The 20,697-nt window shown below is 36.0% G+C and overlaps 2 protein-coding genes across 14 annotated transcripts in view; both read left to right on the top strand.

The window, feature by feature from the left end:
- Window positions 1-13,472, top strand: part of LOC106878096 (sulfotransferase 1C4) — a 62,356-nt gene extending 48,884 nt beyond the window's left edge. For both annotated transcript variants that reach the window (XM_052974633.2, XM_014927200.3), the window contains exons 2-6: window positions 7,032-7,258; window positions 7,740-7,869; window positions 8,760-8,854; window positions 9,105-9,279; window positions 11,178-13,472. In XM_052974633.2, coding sequence (XP_052830593.1) covers window positions 7,032-7,258; window positions 7,740-7,869; window positions 8,760-8,854; window positions 9,105-9,279; window positions 11,178-11,290 — 740 coding nt within the window. In that variant the 3' untranslated portion in view covers window positions 11,291-13,472. The remainder of the gene's footprint in view (window positions 1-7,031; window positions 7,259-7,739; window positions 7,870-8,759; window positions 8,855-9,104; window positions 9,280-11,177) is intronic.
- Window positions 13,473-18,798: 5,326 nt separating this feature from the next.
- Window positions 18,799-20,697, top strand: part of LOC106878098 (uncharacterized) — a 53,101-nt gene continuing 51,202 nt past the window's right edge. For all 12 annotated transcript variants that reach the window (XM_089337625.1, XM_089337628.1, XM_089337631.1 and 9 more), the window contains exon 1: window positions 18,799-19,013. In XM_089337625.1, coding sequence (XP_089193751.1) covers window positions 18,879-19,013 — 135 coding nt within the window. In that variant the 5' untranslated portion in view covers window positions 18,799-18,878. The remainder of the gene's footprint in view (window positions 19,014-20,697) is intronic.

The raw sequence follows: 20,697 nt of genomic DNA on the forward strand, positions 1-20,697 counted from the left end.
CGAACAAAAGAAAATTTAAGAAAGAAAAGTAAAAGAAAACAAAAATGAGAAGAAGGATAGGAAAATAAAAAGAATAGAAAAAAATCAATTCTATTTAACAACATAATCATCAAACGATATCTGTTTGAACTGAACATTCAAACAATCAAATGATTCAAGATGTTTTTGTTGCTTTTGTATTTTGATTTTTTTTTTTTTTCTGTGGTTGACATCTATAGTACGAATCTCGGGCAGACGGAAGACAGGGTCGACCTACCTCGACAAGTATTGATGTCAGAATGTAAAATGATGTGGTTTTGTACTTGTAAAGTTTTTATAAAGTCTAGCGTTATACTGCCTTAGTAAGCTGTTCCCTCCTTTGATATAATCTTAAAAACTTCTGTTCTTTCAATCACAAATTTTTCCATAGAAAAGATTGGAGTTCAACACTGGAAGACAAGGAAACATTTGTCCCTATTAACTAAAACAGGTGGTTGTGGAGATTTTGTTGGGGATGAGGATGCAGAATTAGTCACAAGTAGAAGGAAGTACCTATAACTCTTTTTAGTATACTGTTTATAATAGATTGGTGTCATCTTGATTGAATGCAGCAAATCTGGACCCATCAGAGAATATGACAGTGTCTCAAAATGCTAGTGGCCTCACCACCATTACACTGGCCTAATCTTTTCTCTGCTTGATATTGGCTAGTCGAAGAAGCAGCTTCGTTCTTGCTGCTCTGCCATAGTAGCCAAGTTTGTGGAGATACTTGACAGATGTTCTGAGACTGACATCAACTTGTTCTGCTGTGTCAGAGGTCTTGCAAGAAGGATTATCTTCTACACTTCTCTTAACAAAGCAAAGGGTCCTGTCTGAGGGCCCTATTCGACCTGGGTGAGATGATGTGAACTCCTTCCCCTCTCTGGTGAATTGCATAATCATTCTATTAACTGTAGAAAGTGGGATCCCAAGTTTTCTGAGATTTTATGCGAAGTCCACCTTCAGATTGACCCACAATATGGCTTCTTTGAAATTCGGACTGTTCCCAGAAACAAAACAGCAAGTGAAACTTCTGGTACCTCACTAATGGAGGCATCTGATTGGCTGAAATTAGGAAAAATTTCAATCTTTCAAGTTTCATAAATTTTTCTTATTAATTTCTACAAAAAAGAATGAGGTTTTCATAATTAGTATGCAAAACTATATCAGTGTAGAAAATTTCAACAAAATCAGACACAGTGAATCAAAAGGCAAAGATCCAATTCAAATGATTCATGTTCATATTCAAAAAATTGCTACTGAGGTTCAGATTGCTAGAGTGGTTTGAACTAAGCACTGCTATCTTACATAACACTTGTTGCTGCCTGTTTCTGTTAGAATATACCAGATAGTATATTGACTTTTGCTGCCCAGTATCTACCTGAAGGTCACATGCAGTGTAGAAAAATCGATATGCTACTGACACAGGTCCAAGGATGGATTGGTGTGCAGCATGGCACAGGTGGTGGTGGTGGCGATGGTAATGTTGGGTCATGCAAAAATAGTCTGCTAGAAACTTCTCTCTGCTCTGCTCAAAGAAACTTGTATGAAAAAGTAATACAACAATTTCTTGAGTCTATGTAAGATAAGAAAAAAATCAATATTGTTTGTTTTGAAGTAAATCAAATGTAATTTCTTTTTACTCCTTTACCAAATACTTGAAAATATACAACATATTTGCAGTAGTACTAAATGAATAAAAAAATATTTAGCAAAAATATATCAAATTTCTAAATTAGGCACAAAGCCTGAAATTTGTGGCGAACGGCCTAGTTGATTAAATTGATTCCATTGTTTGACTGCCTCTTTATTCTGTTAACCTCTGAAAGGATGAAAGGGCAAAGTTGACTTTTGGCAGGATTTGAACTCAGAATGTAAAAAGCAAGAACATTTTGCAAAGCATTTTTTCCCAACATCTCTTACAGTTCTGCCAACCCACTATCCTTGATGACGATGATGATGATGATGATGATGATGATGATAATGATGATGATGACAATGACGACAATGACAATGACGACAATGACAATGACAACGATGGTAATGGTGATGATGATGATGATGATGATGATGATGATGATAATGAGTTCTCAAATGGGGTCTATATGGCCCGTGGGGGTCCACACAAGATTTTGTTGCTAAATTTCATCTGCAATAAATTGGTTATACTTTTACAATACACAAAATGTCTTAATTTTATTTTTATATACAATTCCTACTTTTGTTTAATTATGAAAATATGGTAATATTATTTTTTGATATATATAGTGAAAGGGTATGTGGGTCCAGGAGAGTAAAATAGGAACTAAATAGGTTTATGGACAAAAAATGGATGAGGACCTCTGCTGCTGTTGATGCTGATGGTGGTGAAGTGTCTACTGTATTGCCGTTAGCTGAAACAAAAAAAAAACAGTTAATATTCACAGAATAAGAATACAGAAGAAGACTAGTGGCTATTCTAGAAATCAATGAAAGCCTGTCAAAAAAATTGGGCTCTATAAAATAAGCAACTGTAACATTATGTGATAATAAATAGCTACAAGTAAGGTGTCACAAGCATTCTAACAATTTCTTATCATTGAAATCTCTAATTAATTCATTGAAAATGAGATGCAAAAGGATGTTGAATGACTTGTCATTGGATCCGAGGCTTTGAGCAGCTGCAAATGATCAGAAATTTTCAGTCATAATTTCATTCAGAATTTTTTTTCTTTTTTTGTGTGCTTAGAAAGATTTTTAGTTTGATAAATATGTATGCATGTATATACATGTGTATTCACACATGCATATATAATGTGTGTGTGTGTATTTATACATACACACACACATGTATGTATGTATATATAGCAAAATTTCAGGCCTTGTGCCTATTGTAGAAAGGATTATTATTAATCTCATGTTTTATTGGAACTCCTGGAGTCTGGCATGCATATTGGATTTGCTGCCTGCAGCCTACGATACCATGTTATCTGTTCTTTTCAACTATTTAATACTTTCCTGTCAAGGAGGCATATCTTTTGTAACAGTTCCACTGGGTACTCTATTCCAATTTCTTTTATATTCCTCTTGATGCCTTCTGATACTGTCCCCAAGGAACCAGCAATAATTGGCACTGTCTTCACCTTCTTCATTTTCCATAACCAGGCTATTTTGTACATGTTGTTGTTATTATTATTATTATTGTTGTTGTTGTTGTTATTATTATTAATTATTAATTATTAAGGCAGCAAGCTGGAAGAATCATTAGCACACTGGACAAAATGCTTAGTGGTATTTTGCCCATCGCTACGTTCTGAGACCAAACTCTGCCAAGGTCGTCTTTGCCTTTCATCCTTTTGGGGTCAATGGATTAAGTACCAGTGAAACAGTAGTCCCTTCCCACTAAACTTCAGGCCTTGTGCCTATAGTAGAAATTATTATTATTATTATTATTATTTCTATCATAAGCACAAGGCCTGAAATTTTGGGGGAATGGGATGGTCAATTACATCTATCCCAAAAGGATGAAAGGCAAAGCTGATCTCTGCAGCATTTGAACTCAGAACATAAAGATGGACAAAGTGCATCTTTACTTCTGAGTTCAAATGCTACTTATCAGGACTTTGGTCTTTGCTAAATTAACTCTAAGGTCCCCTTGATTCCAGACCTTGCTTTCACACCTGAAATTTCTTCTCTAGTTCTAGTAGTGATTCAGTAATAAGAACAAGGTCTCTTATTAGAGAAAGACCGCTCTTATTAGATAGCCATTATAAGATAATTTTACTCTGTAGACTCCAGGAAATAGGATATCCATCATATGCAAAATATACGGTCAAGGATATGATCTCAATACTGAAAACTTTAGAGACATAGGTCTGTAGTATAGTACTGCATAATCATGAAGAAAAAAATTGTGTAAAAGCTGTGGCTTGGTGGTCTATGGGTGCAGATTAGTTAATGTCGTTAACTGTATTTTAGTTAAAGCTATGTCTTTGATTAGGTCTGTCCAGAGTTTCCGCTCTTAGGTATTTCCCATTGATAACGACAAAAGAGCTAGAAACATTATGTCTGGGAATCCAACAGGTACCAGCACTGGACAAATACAATGTTTTTATACCTTTTTTACTATCAGAGAGAACTTTTCTCCATGGTAACTGCAGTGAATTTGCCTTTAGCACTTGAAGTATGTCACAAGCATATTTTAACTAATCTAAAATTCACTTATGGCTAAATACTGCTTGGTGCTGATATTACTATAATACGCACACACACACACACACACACACACACACACACACACATAAAGGTGGTGAGCTAGCAGAAATGTTAGCACGCCAGGTGAAATGCTTAGTGGTATTTCATCTGTCTTTATGTTCTGAGTTCAAACTCTACCGAGGTCGATCTAATTGACTGGCCCCCTCCCCCAAAATTTCGGGCCTTGTGCCTAGAGTACAAAAGTATATATATATATATATATATATATATATATATATATATATATATATATATATATATAATATGTGCACATTATACATCTAAATATATATATATATATACATATACATACACATCCATATATACCTGCCACGTATGTAATAAAAGTGCAATATTCAGTTGTTTACAAGGTCCCAACTTACAGCATATCTGTTGCAATCACTGAAGCATGATAATCACCAATCGATGCGTGTTTCACTGGCAGATTCCATCTCAGTGACTTTCAGTTAATATTTGGACTAATGACTTCTTTGTAGAAGAGAAAATAATAAAAAGAAAACCTACGGCTGTATCTTAACAGTGCATTGGTTGATAAACAGAAACCAGGAATCAATACAAAGCAGGCAGTGATGGTGTGCATAGAATAGAATCACAACACTATTGGTTTCATTCTCTCTCTCTCTCTCTCTCTCTCTCACTGTTTGCATGTGTTGCTGTATGACTATGCACACACACACACACACACATGGATATATATATTATACATATGTATTATATACAAACATACATACATATATGGACCGTTTTAAGACTGTTAAAAAAGGTAACAACATATGACTTAAATGTAATCTAACTTTCACACATTGTATGCATGCACGCACAATCCCCCTACCCCTCCTCTCTAATTTATGGTGAAGTGAGTGGCAGTTTGCATTGTATTCATAACGGAAGTTATGCAAGCAATATATAATATATTCAACACATTTCCCTCTCAGATTCACACACTTATTGCAGCTGTCCTTCAGTTTTTCCTAAGCCCTGTAAAAGAACTCGGAAAATTGGGCCTCCAGCCAGGCCTTTCGCGACACCCTTAAAGCTAGGAACTTTTCAGCACCCACTCATAGTTTAAAAAAAAAGAAAAGAGTAGAAGAAAATTGGGCTGATGTTTCTAACAGATCGATGACTCAGAGCGATGTAGACCAGGTGGCTTTGTTCATTCAAGTCTTCATTGTTACTTCCTATAAAAGAGAAACATTTCAGACATAAGGTTTGCTCAACACGGAACCAGAAGTCAATACCAATGATTTTTCCTTTCTTTTTTTTTTCTTCATCTTAAGATCTTACAGAATGTTCTTTGATCTTTAAAATATGTTTCCTAACTAAATGCTGTCCTATATAAACTTATATTTGGAACAATTCTACGCGTACAGTAATTGCTTCAAGCCTGAAGGCTGAAAGTGGAGCATTTAAGTTTCCTGCTTTTTAAAATATCTTCTGTTACTTAATATTTACTTCACCTGTTTCTTTTCCTGGTTATTTTTTCTCTTTCCGACACACTCACGCAGTTCTTCTTCTTCTTCTTCTTCTTCTTCTCTCTCTCTCTCTCTCTCTCTCTCTCTCTCTCTAATACTTATAACCTTCTTTTGCATTTCTAACTCTTCTATAGCTTCTCACACATCCTCTCTTTCTCTTCATTTTCATTCCTTGATCTTTTTTCTCCTGGCTGTCTTACGAAATCTCCAGCTTCCTCTGACATCTTTCATGTCTTTTTCTATCCGTTTCTCTCCAAAACTTTCCATCTGTTTTATTCTATACACATTTCGTTGTCTTTCTATTTTTTCGCCTTATCTCAATTTCTCTTTATCTCTACCCATTTCTTTATCTTCAATCGATGTAAAAACTGTAAAAAAAAAAAATTATTAAAAAACACCAGAAGAAACCTTCATTGGTGAAATTCTTTGAAAATATCTCGGTAAATTTTTAGGAGTGAAAAAATCCCCTTTATTGAAGACAATACTGAAACTTGATCTTCCTCACAATTACCATTCGTGCCATGTGACCACAAATAATCTATAACCCCACCACCACCACCACCACCACCACCACCACCACCACTACTACCAATACTAATCATTCTCACTTGCTCTTTATATCTCATGCTCCTGCATTTTCTTCTTCGCCCTTTTACGTTTGTTCTCAATATTTCTCAATAATTAATATGAGTTCAATACCTGAAATAAGAAGAATTGTATGAGGTGAAGGGGTGATAAGCATTAATTTGCCAGGAAGCAAATTAATATCTATCTCTGTCTTATTCAGCTTTATTAAATTAAACGTTTCCTATTTCTACTTTGTGAATAGATCCATGACATAAAATGCAATAAGATATTGCTACTGAAATAGACTGTTCTGGTTTAGTTTACTGTTTCATTTTCATTTTTTTTTTTTTTTAAGCCTTCTCCTGACTGGGGTGATGATAATTAGGTGAAATTTGTATCGTTAAGGCTCATGGTGGCTCATGGTGGCTCTAAACACTTAAAAGATTTGGGTTCCTCTGTATATATGTAATTCAAAATATTAACAATAATAAACCATGAAATAAATTTTATTTCTCAAAATGAAACAAAACTAACAGTAAGATAGGAAATTATGTTAATTTTTTATATACTTCCACTAACTATATATTTGAAAAGTTTTCTTTTTTTCTTTTTTAATTGTAAAGTCTTCGATTAGATCCTAATTATGACACCATGAACGCTTCGAAATTATATTTCCAATCATATAAATTATTATTATTATAAAATATATTTCCATTACAGGAACAACATGGCTTCAAGAAGTCTTGTGGTTAATAATGAATGATGGTCATTTGAAAGAAGCAAGTGAAAAACCAGTTTATTTCCGCTCTCCATTCCTTGAATTCAAAGACACTATATTAAATGAAGTTGGTTTGGAATTGGCAGATGCTGTTCCATCACCCAGGGTGATAAAAACGCATCTACAGAAACGTCTTGCTCCAAAACAACTCAATGACAAAAATTGTAAGGTGAGAAAACTGAATTTTCTATCTTTCAAATGGTTGAGAAATTTGTTTTGCAAACAGGTGTGGCTGTGTGGTAAGAAGCTTAGTTCCCAACCACATGGTTCTGGGTTCAGTCCCACTGCATGGCGCCTTGGGTAAGTGTCTTCTACTACAGCCTCGGTCTGACCAAAGCCTTGTGAGTGGATTTGGTAGATGGAAGCTGAAAGAAACCTGTTATAAATGAGTGTCCTCGTCATACTTGTGTTGCTGTTCGTTTCCAGTTTTTTCCATGGAAACATGTCCAGCCACAGGGACACAAATATCTTGCTCGGGAACAGGTGGGGGCTGATAACAGAAGCAGCATCCACCTATTAAAAAAAATCTGCCTCAACAAATCCCGTCCAACCCATGTAAGCATTAAAAAGACAGATATTAAAATAATGATGATTTCTATATGTATTTGTTAATTTTCATTTTTAAATAACGAATATTTGTAACATTTCAGGTTGTGATTCTGTTCCGAAACCCAAAAGATGTATGTGTTTCTTACTACCATTTCTACCGCTCGAGCTCATCCATGGGTAATTTCAAGGGCAGCTGGAAAGAATTTCTCGAAATGTTTATTGCTGGTCACAGTAAGATTTGTTTTAGTTTCTTTATTCTAACAACAACAACAACAACTACTACTGCTGCTGCTACTACTACTACTACTACTACTACTACTACTACTACTACTACTACTACTGCTACTATTACTACCATTTACCACTACTGACACCACCACCACCACCATATATACATACATATATATATATATATATATATATATGCACATATATATATATATTTATATATGTGTGTGTGTGTGTATGTGTGTGTGTATGTATATATACATATATATATCTATATTTATATCTATATATATTTCATTAGTTGAAATAAAACAAAGTAGATATCTTTCTATTCAATACATAATACTTAAAGCAAATGTGCATATGTAGAGATTTTTATATATATATTTACTTAAAGATCACGCTACCATCTCGGGCTGACCAAAGCCTTGTGAGTGGATTTGGTAGATGGAAACTGAAAGAAGCCCGTCATATATATATGTATATATATATATGTATATGTGTGTATATCATTGTGTGTATATATGTGTGTATACCGATGCTGGTGTGTCTACGTCCCCGTAACTTAGCGGTTCGGCAAAAAGAGACCGATAGAATAAGTACTAGGCTTACAAAGAATAAGTCCTGGGGTCGATTTGCTCGACTAAAGGTCTTGCTCCAGCATGGCCACAGTCAAATGACTGAAGCAAGTAAAAGAGAATATATATATATATATATATATATATATATATATATATATAGATGATCATCTATATATATACACACACATACTTACACAGACACACATATATATACTAACATACATAAACACATAAATTTTCCTATTTAAATTTCACTTCCAATATGAAAAAAGTGTGAGTTAATTTTTCTGTTATTTCTCATTAACCGAACAGTTGGACATGGATCATGGTTTGACTTCACAGAAAGCTGGTGGCATAGTCGCCATAATTCGAACGTAAAATTGGTCTACTATGAAGACATGAAAAAGGTAACTGAAATTCTTTGAAAAATTTATGCTCTACTTCTTGTTTTTTTATATAATGGGAAATCCCAGAGGAAATCCAGCATAACCTTTCAGAGCAAAAAAGCTTAAAATCTATAGTTGAAATCCTTTATCTTAGAGATTTATGCACACAATTTTGAGGAGGAAAGAGATGCAAACTCAGAATAGTGTAACTCAGAGTTTCTCTAAGTATCAGATAATTAAAACATACATTTTTCTCTTGAATTCGTTTTAGAATCTCACAAAATCTGTTGAAGAACTGGCTAAGTTTATGGGCCGATCTCTGAGCCATCAAAATGTGGATGATATTGTGAAGCATTGCTCATTTGAAAATATGAAATCCAACCCAATGACAAACCATGAAGATGTCTATTCCATTAATAAAAATATCTCACCACTTCTGAGAAAAGGTATGTATTTTTTCTTCAAGAACCACTTATAACATTATACCTGAACCATTTCCAGTGAACACCTGAATAACCTTAATTTTATCCTTGTTGGGTCTCATATTTTAAAGCATAGTTAGAAATATGTTATTATATGAAACTAAATAATCCACATGCTGTACATTATGTTCTATATTAATTATTTCTGTGGGAGGTTTTGGAATGTAACACTCATGATAGTCAAGGGATTACTGTATATATAAACGACAGTCTTCTTTCAGTTTCTGTCTACTAAATCCACCCACGAGGTTATAGTAGAAGACATTTGCCCAAAGTGCCACACAGTGAGACTGAACCGAGAACCATGTGGTTTGGAAGCAAGCTTCTTACCACAAAACTATGCTTGTGACTAGAAATATATTTTTATACAGATTTAAATCAAATGTTATATACCCTTTCAAACCTCACTCATATATATGTAGTATTATATTATTGGTTAGAAGAACGAAATTAAAATAAAGAAAATGGTATATAATCTATTTAATGTTAATCCAAAACGTTTTATTTATTTAAGAATTTTCTTCAGATTAATCTAAAAAAAATTTAGGCACCAGCAGTTTTCTCCCTTTATTCTTAAGCATTTATTAATTCTACAGCTAAGGTTAGTGAATGGTTAGAATATTCTTTTCTACTCTAGGCACAAGGCCCGAAATCTTTTGGGAGGGGGCCAGTTGATTAGATCGACCCCAAAAGGATGAAAGGCAAAGTCGACCTCCATGGAATTTGAACTCAGAACGTAAAGACAGACGAAATACCACTAAGCATTTCACCTGGTGTGCTAATGTTTCTTATTTCTTTATTGCCCACAAGGGGCTACACACAGAGGGGACAAACAAGGACAGACAAAGAGATTAAGTCGATTACATCGACCCTAGTGCGTAACTGGTACTTAATTTATCGACCCCAAAAGGATGAAAGGCAAAGTCGACCTCGGATGAATTTGAACTCAGAACGTAACGGCAGATGAAATACCGCTAAGTATTTCGCCCAGCATGCTAACGTTTCTGCCAGCTCGACACCTTTGAATGGTTAGAATATTAACCAGCTAAAGTATATTCCTATATATAAGTATTAAAAGAAACAAAAACGATGGTATTAGACAATGAATAATTGCTAGTTTTCAAAAGAAACAGCACATTTTAATAAAAGTTTCCGTAAAGTAGAGTTTATGTTTTTTAAAGCTTCTCTTACTCCTGACCAACCACTTTCTAGTTTAGCATATTTATTTGGTACAGTATGTAGTCACAGTATGGCCAAATGGTTATAAAGTTTGCTTCACAATCATAAGGTCCTGAGTTTGATCCCACTGTATGGCATCTGTGGCAAGTATAATTTAAATTGCCATTTAAATGGCTAATTATTCTCCACTATACTCTTATTGTTATTCTCAGATAAAGTGAATATGGCACAGAGTGACAAGGCTAGACTTTATGAATTGTAGGTGGTACAATCTATCTGATGGGCTCCCATAGATTTCCATAGTTCTCAACATGTTTGCTTTGGATTATCCCAATATCACTCACAAGGTGTAAATTGACTCAAGTGTCTTGCTCAAGAGAAGATACACGACTTCTCCAAGCTGGGAAGAGAGACACGAAATAGTGAGGGCATACTTGAAATAAAGTATATACCGTTTTCATTTACCTTAATTTCATTTTTCTGACAAATAGTATCAAAACTACATACATATGATGAATATAAGTGGTGAAAACTAATGAGTAGATTTCTATTTATAAACAAAATTATTTGTCAAAAAGCAAACACACCCACCCAAAACCCCACACACACATGCACACTCACATACAACATTTTTTTCAATTAAAATTTAATTTGGTAATTACTTTATTTATTTTCTTTCTTAGGTACTGTTGGAGATTGGAAAAGTCATTTCACTGTTGCTCAGAACGAAGTGTTTGACAAAGTATTGGAGGAAAAATTGGGCCATTTAAATATTCCATTTACTTATGAGTTGTAAACCTCCTCAAGATAAAATTGTTTTATTATATTTTCGTGTATTTTGCTTTTGTTGGCAAATATTAGCTTTTTATTAGAATGTTTCAAATATGATATGATAGCATGTTTTTTTTATAAGGGTAGAGCTTTCACAAACCCTGGCTTGAATTTCTGATGATTTTTAATTTACATTCAAACACACACACACACACACATGCACACAAATACATATATACACACATGCATGCACAAACACACACTCATATCTGTCTGTCTAGCTATATATACATAAATATAGTTTCACTCAATCTTATACACTCAAGCACACACACAAGCACACACTCACGCATGCATGCACACACACCCACCCACTGAAACACATACAAATTTCTATTTGTCTGTGTGTTCATCTATCTATATACATATATAGTCACACATACATACACACATGCACGTACGTGCATCTATGTATTTACACACACACACACACACACACACAAACACACCCAAACACATACTCATTTCTATGTGTCTGCCTGTCCATCTATCTATATACACACAGTCTCACACACACACACACACATGCGCATACACACACACACACCTAAACACATACTCATTTCTATCTGTCTGCCTGTCCATCTATCTACATACACACACAATCTCACACACATGCACACACACACACACACACACACCAAACACATTTGAAGGTGAGTTGATGTTTTGTTTTCTATTAGCAGGCAAATTAATTGCACACACGTCACTGACATGAGGACGTATGCAGACATGGTGATGTGTGGTTTGAATATGAAACTGAAATGTCTATGACACAGGTTGGAATACGAAATGATATCAGTTGTTGTTGTTATTAACTTAACCAGCATTAAGAGGTGGTGACCTGGCAGAGTTGTTAGCAGGCTGGACAAAATGCCTAGCAAAGATCTGAGTTCAAATGCTGCTGAGGTCAGCTTTGCCTTTCATCCTTTTGGGGTTGATAAAATAAGTACCAGTTGAATATTTGGGTTGATGTAATCGATTAACCTCCTGCCCAAAGTTGCTGGCCTTGTGCCAGAATTAGAAACCAATATTTACTTATGTTCTCCTCCCATATTTTGTGTTCATACTTTGCCTAGGTCATCCTAGCCAGTCATTCTTCTAGGTTCAATAAAATTAAATATTTGCCAAATAGAGTGGTTCATTTAATCAACTGTTACCTATCCTGAAAAATATGTGTTTTTGTGCCAAAATTAGAAATCAATATTATATATGTTAAAGATCATTGGAAAATACTCAATAAATAATGGTTTAAAATTTTCTAGAATCTTCCTGATTAATGATACTTAACATTTGAATGTTTCAGAATAATGTTTTCTTTATGATGATGAAGTTCTAAAAACAGAAACAATCCCTATAATAATAGGTACATTAGGTATGATAAAAAAAAATTGTAGACAAATACATAACCAAAACACCAGGACTTACAAATGTATATAACATATAGAAAATAGCACTACTAGGCACTGCATACATCCTACCTACATAATGCACTTTCAATACGATGAAAATGACAACGCCAAAACAAACTTCAACACTGAAGAAGGTAAAAAGAAATCGAGAGAAAATAGAGATTAAATAATACAAGCATATATAACTCAATATGGATCATGTTGAAATATTTCCTATTTCATAGTAGACATATAAGGACTATTCCAAAAGTCTCAGTGATTTTATTTTAAAGGTTTGTTTTGAAATTTCCTCATGCTGTGCCACTTAGCCACAGAAACAAACATACTTTTATATGATTTATGTATTTTTATGGTTGAGTGCCTGCTGAAGAAAGGCTGTGAATAGATTTTCATTCCTGAGCATTTTTATATTAACATATTTATAGAGTTAATCTTATTGTGAAGAAAGTATATCAATAACATTTTACTTCTGAATCTAAAAGTATATTGGTTTTAAACCTACATGAAAAATATATGTATATTGTGTTGTATAATAATTGAATTTTTGTCCAAATAATCCAGCTGTTGTTGTCAGCCCTGAATAATATATAAGCTTATAATGTTTTAACATAATTTACATTAAAATCTTAGCCATTAAGTCATAATGTATAATCTTTTTTGTGGTCGTCTTGCAGGAAGACTGTTGTAAGAATTAATTGTTCTTGTGATATTAAATAAAGTTGCCAATTATTCACATTTGGATTTTTGTTGTTGTTTTTAATACTTGTATTGCTACTGAATATTATTCTTCCGGTCTCAACAGTGAAGTTGGAGAGGAACTTGTTCATAATCGTGGAAACAATGATAAAAAGTGTACCTTGAATGGTCAGAGTTTTCAATATCTGACAAGACAAGAAATAATAACTACCAAATAAATGAATAAATAAAATAAGATAAAATAAAAAAGAAAGTGTGAGACTACCATAGGCAACTGACAATGGCTCACTGCCAGGTGGAAAATAAGGCATACTACCACACCAGTGAGTAGAGGAGATAGTTGTAGGTCCTTCATTATTACTGATGAATCAGTGGTATTATATGGCAGTGGAAAGTGAACAGTGAGAAGAAACTATCAAACAAGCTAGATGGCTGCTACACAAGGATGCTACAAATGGCTCTGAATGTGAAATGGCAGCAACATATGACAAATGAATGCTTTTATGGAGACTGCCAAAAGTTAGTGAGAATATCAGGCAAAGATGGCTGTAACTATCTGGTCAGTACATGTGCCACTCTGAACTGGAAGCATCCGAATTAGTTTGCCTATTGTGAGATTATTTCCTTTCTGTATACTATGACCTCACACACTATCGTCTGTCTTTAATTCCATCGTGCTGCCATGATTGAAATGCAAACTGATATGTAATCTGACACGACAGACTTGTTGCCTTGGTGTCACATGGTGCATCATCAGTAATTTCTAGGCTGAATTATCAAATGTTTTAGACCACTGAGCACTTGACAGCAATATACTGTCTACTGTATAATGGGAAATGGCAACAACATATGACAAATGTATGGAGATCGGCCAAAAGTTAGTGAAAATAGCAGGCAAAAATGGCTCTGACTATCTGGTCACTGCATGTGCCATCCTGAACTGGAAGCATCCAAATTAGTCTTGTGGAACTCACTTCATGGTGATGTAAGAAGAGGAAAACATTGTCACATTTACATTGAGAACTTGATTACAGGCACAGGCCTGGAATGTGTCAAGGACCTCAAGGCAATCAACTGTTGCTGCTGCTTGGCTAAAGAATCCACATGAAATGAACTGACACATTCACATGCCATCGCCCCAGTATTTCAGTAACACCATTGTCCTTCTTTTCATTGTGCTGACGTTAATGGTGGAGGCCCAGGAATTGTGGACTTTGGAGGAAAAGTGGGAAGTCTTGTGGAACTTTTGTCAACACTTGGAAAGAAGATTTGCCAGCTGGCAGAGGGCTTTGGCATATAGTTAATTTACTCTCTTTTGCCGAACCACTAAGTTACAGGGATGTAAACACACCACCATCGGTTGTCAAGCGATGTTGGGGGGACAAACACAGATACACAAACATACACACACACACACACACACACACACACACACATACACACATACAATGAGCTTCTTTCAGTTTCTGTCTACCAAATCCACTCACAAGGCTTTGGTTGGCCCGAGGCTATAGTAGAAGACACTTGACCAAGGTGCCATGCAGTGGGGCTGAACCCGGAATCATGTGGTTTGTAAGCAAGCTACTTACCACACACCTACTCCTATGCCTAGAAGATATAATTATGGCTCAGCTCACAAAAATGAGTCACACTGAACCTCTCTGAGAATTACATTAAGAGTACACATGTTTGTGGAGTGTTCAGTAACTTGCATGTTAATTTCAAGAGCAGGCTGTTCTATTGTTCGGATCAACTGGAACAATTCTCGTCATAACCGATGGAGTGTCAGTTAATTATGCCTCTGCTGTTTAAATTTCCTTGTCATCCAATAAGGGTCTATTAAGCACCAATTATACTAAATCTTTAACCTTTTAGCATTTAAATTAGTCATATCCAGGTCAAATATTTTACCTGTTTTATGTTCAAACAGCCAGATCTGGCCTCTTACGCCTATCCTACAATGTCTGTAAGCAATCATATCGTCAAAACCTCAAAGCTATGAGATAATGCATGATCAAGCTAAGTAAAATCGCTGTCTTCCACACATACAAGCTTGTCTTTTCAGGTGCTGGTACCAATTAAAAAGCACCTGTACTGGTGCTGCATTAACACACCTGTGTCGGTACTACGTAAACGCACCCATGACAGTGACAAATATAAAGCACCCAGCACACTCTGTTAAGTGGTTGGCATTAGGAAGGGCATCCAGCCATAGAAATCATGCCATAACAGACAGTTCCAATCCAGACAGCTCCCTGTAAGCCAGCTCCATGTGAAACCATCCGACCCATGCCAGCATGGAGAGCAGATGTTAAATGATGATGATGATGATGAACATGAATAAATAAGCATTAAATTTGACAGGGTAATCTAAATGCTAAATGGCTACAGCTCTGATGAATGCTATGCAATCATCATTGCAACTTCTGGTTCAGGAGGTTTATTGTAATACTTTTGTTGAAGGCCGGTAGTCAGCCATTTCCAATAAAAACAGACATGTTTACATTTGTGCTTCAAATGCATACAATGTTGAGTAATTTTATTTTATTTTATTTATTATTTTTTTCTGTCAGAAACTATTTCTCATCATAACAGCATATATATATATATATATATATATATATAGCGCTGAAAGTGTAACTGCTAGAATAAGAATAGCCTGGGCCAAGTTTAGAGAGCTCTTACCTCTGCTGGCGACAAAGGGACTCTCACTCAGAGTAAAAGGCAGACTGTATGACGCATGTGTACGAACAGCCATGCTACATGGCAGTGAAACATGGGCTGTGACTGCTGAGGACATGCGTAAGCTCGCAAGGAATGAAGCCAGTATGCTCCGCTGGATGTGTAATGTAAATGTGCATACCCGTCAGAGTGTAAGTATCTTGAGAGAAAAGCTGAACATAAGAAGCATCAGTAGTGGTGTGCAAGAGAGACGATTGCGCTGGTTTGGACATGTGGTGAGAATGAATGAGGATAGCTGCGTGAAAAAGTGCCACTCCCTAACAGTTGACGGAACCCGTGGAAGAGGTAGGCCCAGGAAGACCTGGGCTGAGGTGGTGAAGCAAGACCTTCGAACATTGGGCCTCACCGAGGCGATGACTACTGACCGAGACCTTTGGAAATGTGCTGTGCGTGAGAAGACCCGGCAAGCCAAGTGAGATCGTTGCTAGGGCCCCTGGACTGGCTCTTGTGCGGGTGGCACATAGGATGTACCATCCTGAGCGTGACCGTTGCCAGTACCGCCTGACTGGCCTTGTAGGGTTTTCGAGCGAGATCGTTGCCAGTGCCCCTGGACTGGCTCTTGTGCGGGTGGCACATAAAAGACACCATTTCGAGCGTGGCCGTTCTCGTGCGGGTGACACGTAAAAGCACCCACTACACTCTCTGAGTGGTTGGCGTTAGGAAGGGCATCCAGCTGTAGAAACTCTGCCAAATTAGATTGGAACCTGGTGTAGCCATCCGGTTGCACCAGTCCTCAGTCAAATCGTCCAACCCATGCTAGCATGGAAAGCGGACGTTAAACGATGATGATGATGATGATGATGATGATGATATATATATATATATATATATATATATATATATATATATATATATATATATAAACAATTGCAGCGTGGAAGGTGTTTATGAGCCATTTAAAATAACACACAAAATCCGTTAGATTCACTTCAACATTTAAATTTAATTTGTCAAAATATTTTCGTCGCTTTGAGACCGCGACCTGTTCACTAAATTTAAACGTTGAAGTGAATCTAACGGATTTTGTGTGTTATTTTAAATGGCTCATAAACACCTTCCATGCTGCAATTGTTTTCGTTCCAGCACACGATCTCAGATCAGGTCACTTGCTATGCAAGTACATCTTCGTAATATATATATATATATATATATATATATATATATATATATATATATATATATATATATATATATATACAAATTTATAGCTCTGATACCGCTGCTGTTGCCACTGTCACCTCCTCCACCACTGCCGCTGCTGCTGCCACTGTTACCACCGCCTCCTTCGCCACTTCCGCTACTGCTACCGGGCCCATGAGCCTGGCTAGGCTTTAAAAGGGCGCATTTGCTATAATAGAAAACATAGGGCGAAGAGCTGGCAGAAACGTTAGCATGCCGGGTGAAATACTTAGCGGTATTTCGTCTGCCGTTACGTTCTGAGTTCAAATTCCGCCGAGATCGACTTTGCCTTTCGTTCTTTCGGGGTCGATAAATTAAGTACCAGTTACGCACTGGGGTCGATATAATCGACTTAATTCCTTTGTCTGTCCTTGTTTGTCCTCTCTATGTTTAGCCCCTTGTGGGCAATAAAAAAATAAGAAAACATTTGCCCAAGGTACCACGTCGTGGGACTGAACCTGGAACCATGCGGTTGGGAAGCAAGCTTCTTAACACACACCCACGCCTCTGTGTGTCTTTGTGTCGGTGTTTGTCCCCCACTACCGCTTGACAACTGATGTTGGTGTGCTTACGTCCCCGTAATTTAGCGCTTTGGCAAAAAAAGACCGATAGAAGAATTACCAAACTTTAAAAGAAAGTAAGTACTGGAGTCAAATAGTTCGATTGAAAATTCCTAAAAGCCGCGCTCCAGCATGGCCGCGTGAAGGAAACGACTGAAAGATAAAAAGAAATATTAACTGCGTCTCTGTGCACGTGCAAACACATTCTGGACTGCATTGAAGGAAAAGACATAACTGGGAGAAGTAAACCTTTTTTTCACTAGCATTCATCCAAAAGAAAACTATTGATCTGCCTACAGCCTTTATCTTGTTTCTTCTTTTGCAAAGGCCACACTGCTCTTCTGAACAAACTATGGTAAACTGGGTGCACCTGTCTCGCAAACTGCTCCTCGGCACATCCTTCCACTCATACATACACTTTCCGTTTATTTCTCGTCACCTTTTTGATTACTAAAGCAATAATTGAAATGGAATATTGAACTTGGTCTAGTTTTCCTTGACCAAAAGTCTGAGGAGGAGCGAGGGAAAACAAAACAAAGGGAAGTGAGCATTGTCCGTTTTTAGACTACGAGAAAGCAATAATTTTGTGTCATTAGATGTCAATGTCTGCATTATTTCGCCTAATCGTGCTCAGAAAAATAGATATATAAAAATAAACTATCAACATCAATCAGCAGAAAATCATCCTTTAAAATTAAGTTTTATTTTTTACATCAACAAATTCAAAGAAAATTTTAAACGTGTTACTATTCCAGTTTACATGCAATTAAATTTTATTATCGTTCTTTTTTCGTCAGACATTTTTGTTTTTTTGTTTTTAATGTGAAAAGAAACAAAAAATTATTCCAGCCGGAAGTGAACCGGTAACACTGTGTTGTCACTGCGCATGCGACTCAATATGGCTGCCAGCATAAGCAGCGTCCGTGAGGACTGCTTTTAAAATAGTCGCGAATTACGCACGAAGATGAGCAAATCAAGACGCAAGGTTACTGTTGATACAGCTAAATCGGTGTCTGATGAGAGTGAAAAGAGAAAACCAAGTGTTTTCGAGAGACTAGGACCTGGAGGCGGTCAAAGAAAATATGAGTATGAACCTGAGGTAAGGTGCTATTTACCCTCTTATCTCTGTGTCTGTGTCTCTATCCACTCTCTTCATGTCCTCTGTCTCTCTCTTACCTTTTACTTCTTCTTTTTATGTTTTACGAGGGAAATTGATCTTCGTGAAAACTCCTAAATCTATAATTACTAAAGATTTCCTAACATACTAAAACATAACGTTCGATTGGCCCTGATTGCCTTGTCATTAGTATTCTGTTTGTTTCATGTCTTCGATCATTGGCTCGTGTTACAAGTAAACATAATACGCGTTGTTCCAGTTATTTTCATTGAATCGCACTCCACATCGGGATGGAAATGTAATTTTCTCCCTGTTTGTTCCTGATCAAACCACATATATATAGAGCTATAAGAACCAAACATGTATAATTTAATACCACGAGCATTTTTTCAGAGCTGTTGCTATTTATTAAGGAGATATATTGTCGCACCTTTTTTTACGTTGAGCCTCTGCTTTTAAAGCATTTTATTATTATTATTACAGTTAATTCACCGGAAAGAAAAATATTATAGCGATTTAGTTACAAGATCCGTAGAAGAATTAAAAAGAGCATAATCATGTTGAACAATACAATTGTGTGTGAAACAAGGTGGACAAACAAAATAATAAAAAGCATGGATGTAACATGATTTCATTTTCCCCTCCTCTCTATTTGTCTGCTGCCTTGATTCTAGATCGAAAATTATTATATCTTAACATTCGGGGATATGGAAGTTTTATTTCCGAAAGTAAAATCAGAGGGAATTCTTTAGGCCTCAACCCTACCAAAAAAAAACAAAAAAAAAACAATATCGATTACTAACAAAAAAAAAAAAAACAATATCGATTACTAACAAAAAAAAAAAAACAGTATCGATTACTAAATTGTATTATATATTTTTCTAGATAAAGGATACCCTAGTTTTCCCTTTAAGAAGCATACCTTACCCACAAACGTCCCCTCACTGATTTTTCCCCCCTCATAACTTTCAGAAAAATGGGTATCTTTTAATGACATTTTCAACATTTTAACTAAATTTTCGACAAATTGCTTTCAGATGAATATATAGGAATTTGTTGGGGGGAAAAAAAAAATTCCCGAGTGGGGTGGGGTGGGGTGAGGAGTTCTGGACCCTACTTCTTTTTTTCCTCATGACTTTCAGAGAAATAGGTATTTCTTGATGAAATTTTCTGCAAATACATTTCAGATAGTTTAGATGACGACTATATTGGAATTTATTGTTGAAAAATTGGGGAAGGGCGGATATTTCACGACCTGGACTTTGTTTCCTCATACGTCTTTGCTTCTTAACTACATGGCTCTGGGTTCAGTCCCACTGCATGGTACTTGAACAAGTGTTACCTACTATAGCATCGGGCTTGCCTAAAGCTTTGTGAGTGGATTTGATACACGGAAACCGAAAGAAGTCTGTTATATATATATATATATGTGTGTGTGTCCGCCACCGCCACTTGACAACTGGTGTTAGTTTGTTTATGTTCCCATACTTTAGCGGTTTGGCAAAACTGAATGATAGAATAAGTGCTAGGCTTTAAAAAATAAGTCCTGGGGTAGATTTGTTCGACTAAAAGGCGGTGCCCTCGCTTGCCCACAGTCCTAAGACTGTAACATGCATATATAAAATATACCAGCAAAATTTAAAAAGAAAATAGAGATGAAATGGGT

Source organism: Octopus bimaculoides, chromosome 19 (genome assembly GCF_046866305.1).
Source record: "Octopus bimaculoides isolate indiv1 chromosome 19, ASM4686630v1, whole genome shotgun sequence".
Taxonomy (NCBI): Eukaryota; Metazoa; Mollusca; class Cephalopoda; order Octopoda; family Octopodidae; genus Octopus; species Octopus bimaculoides.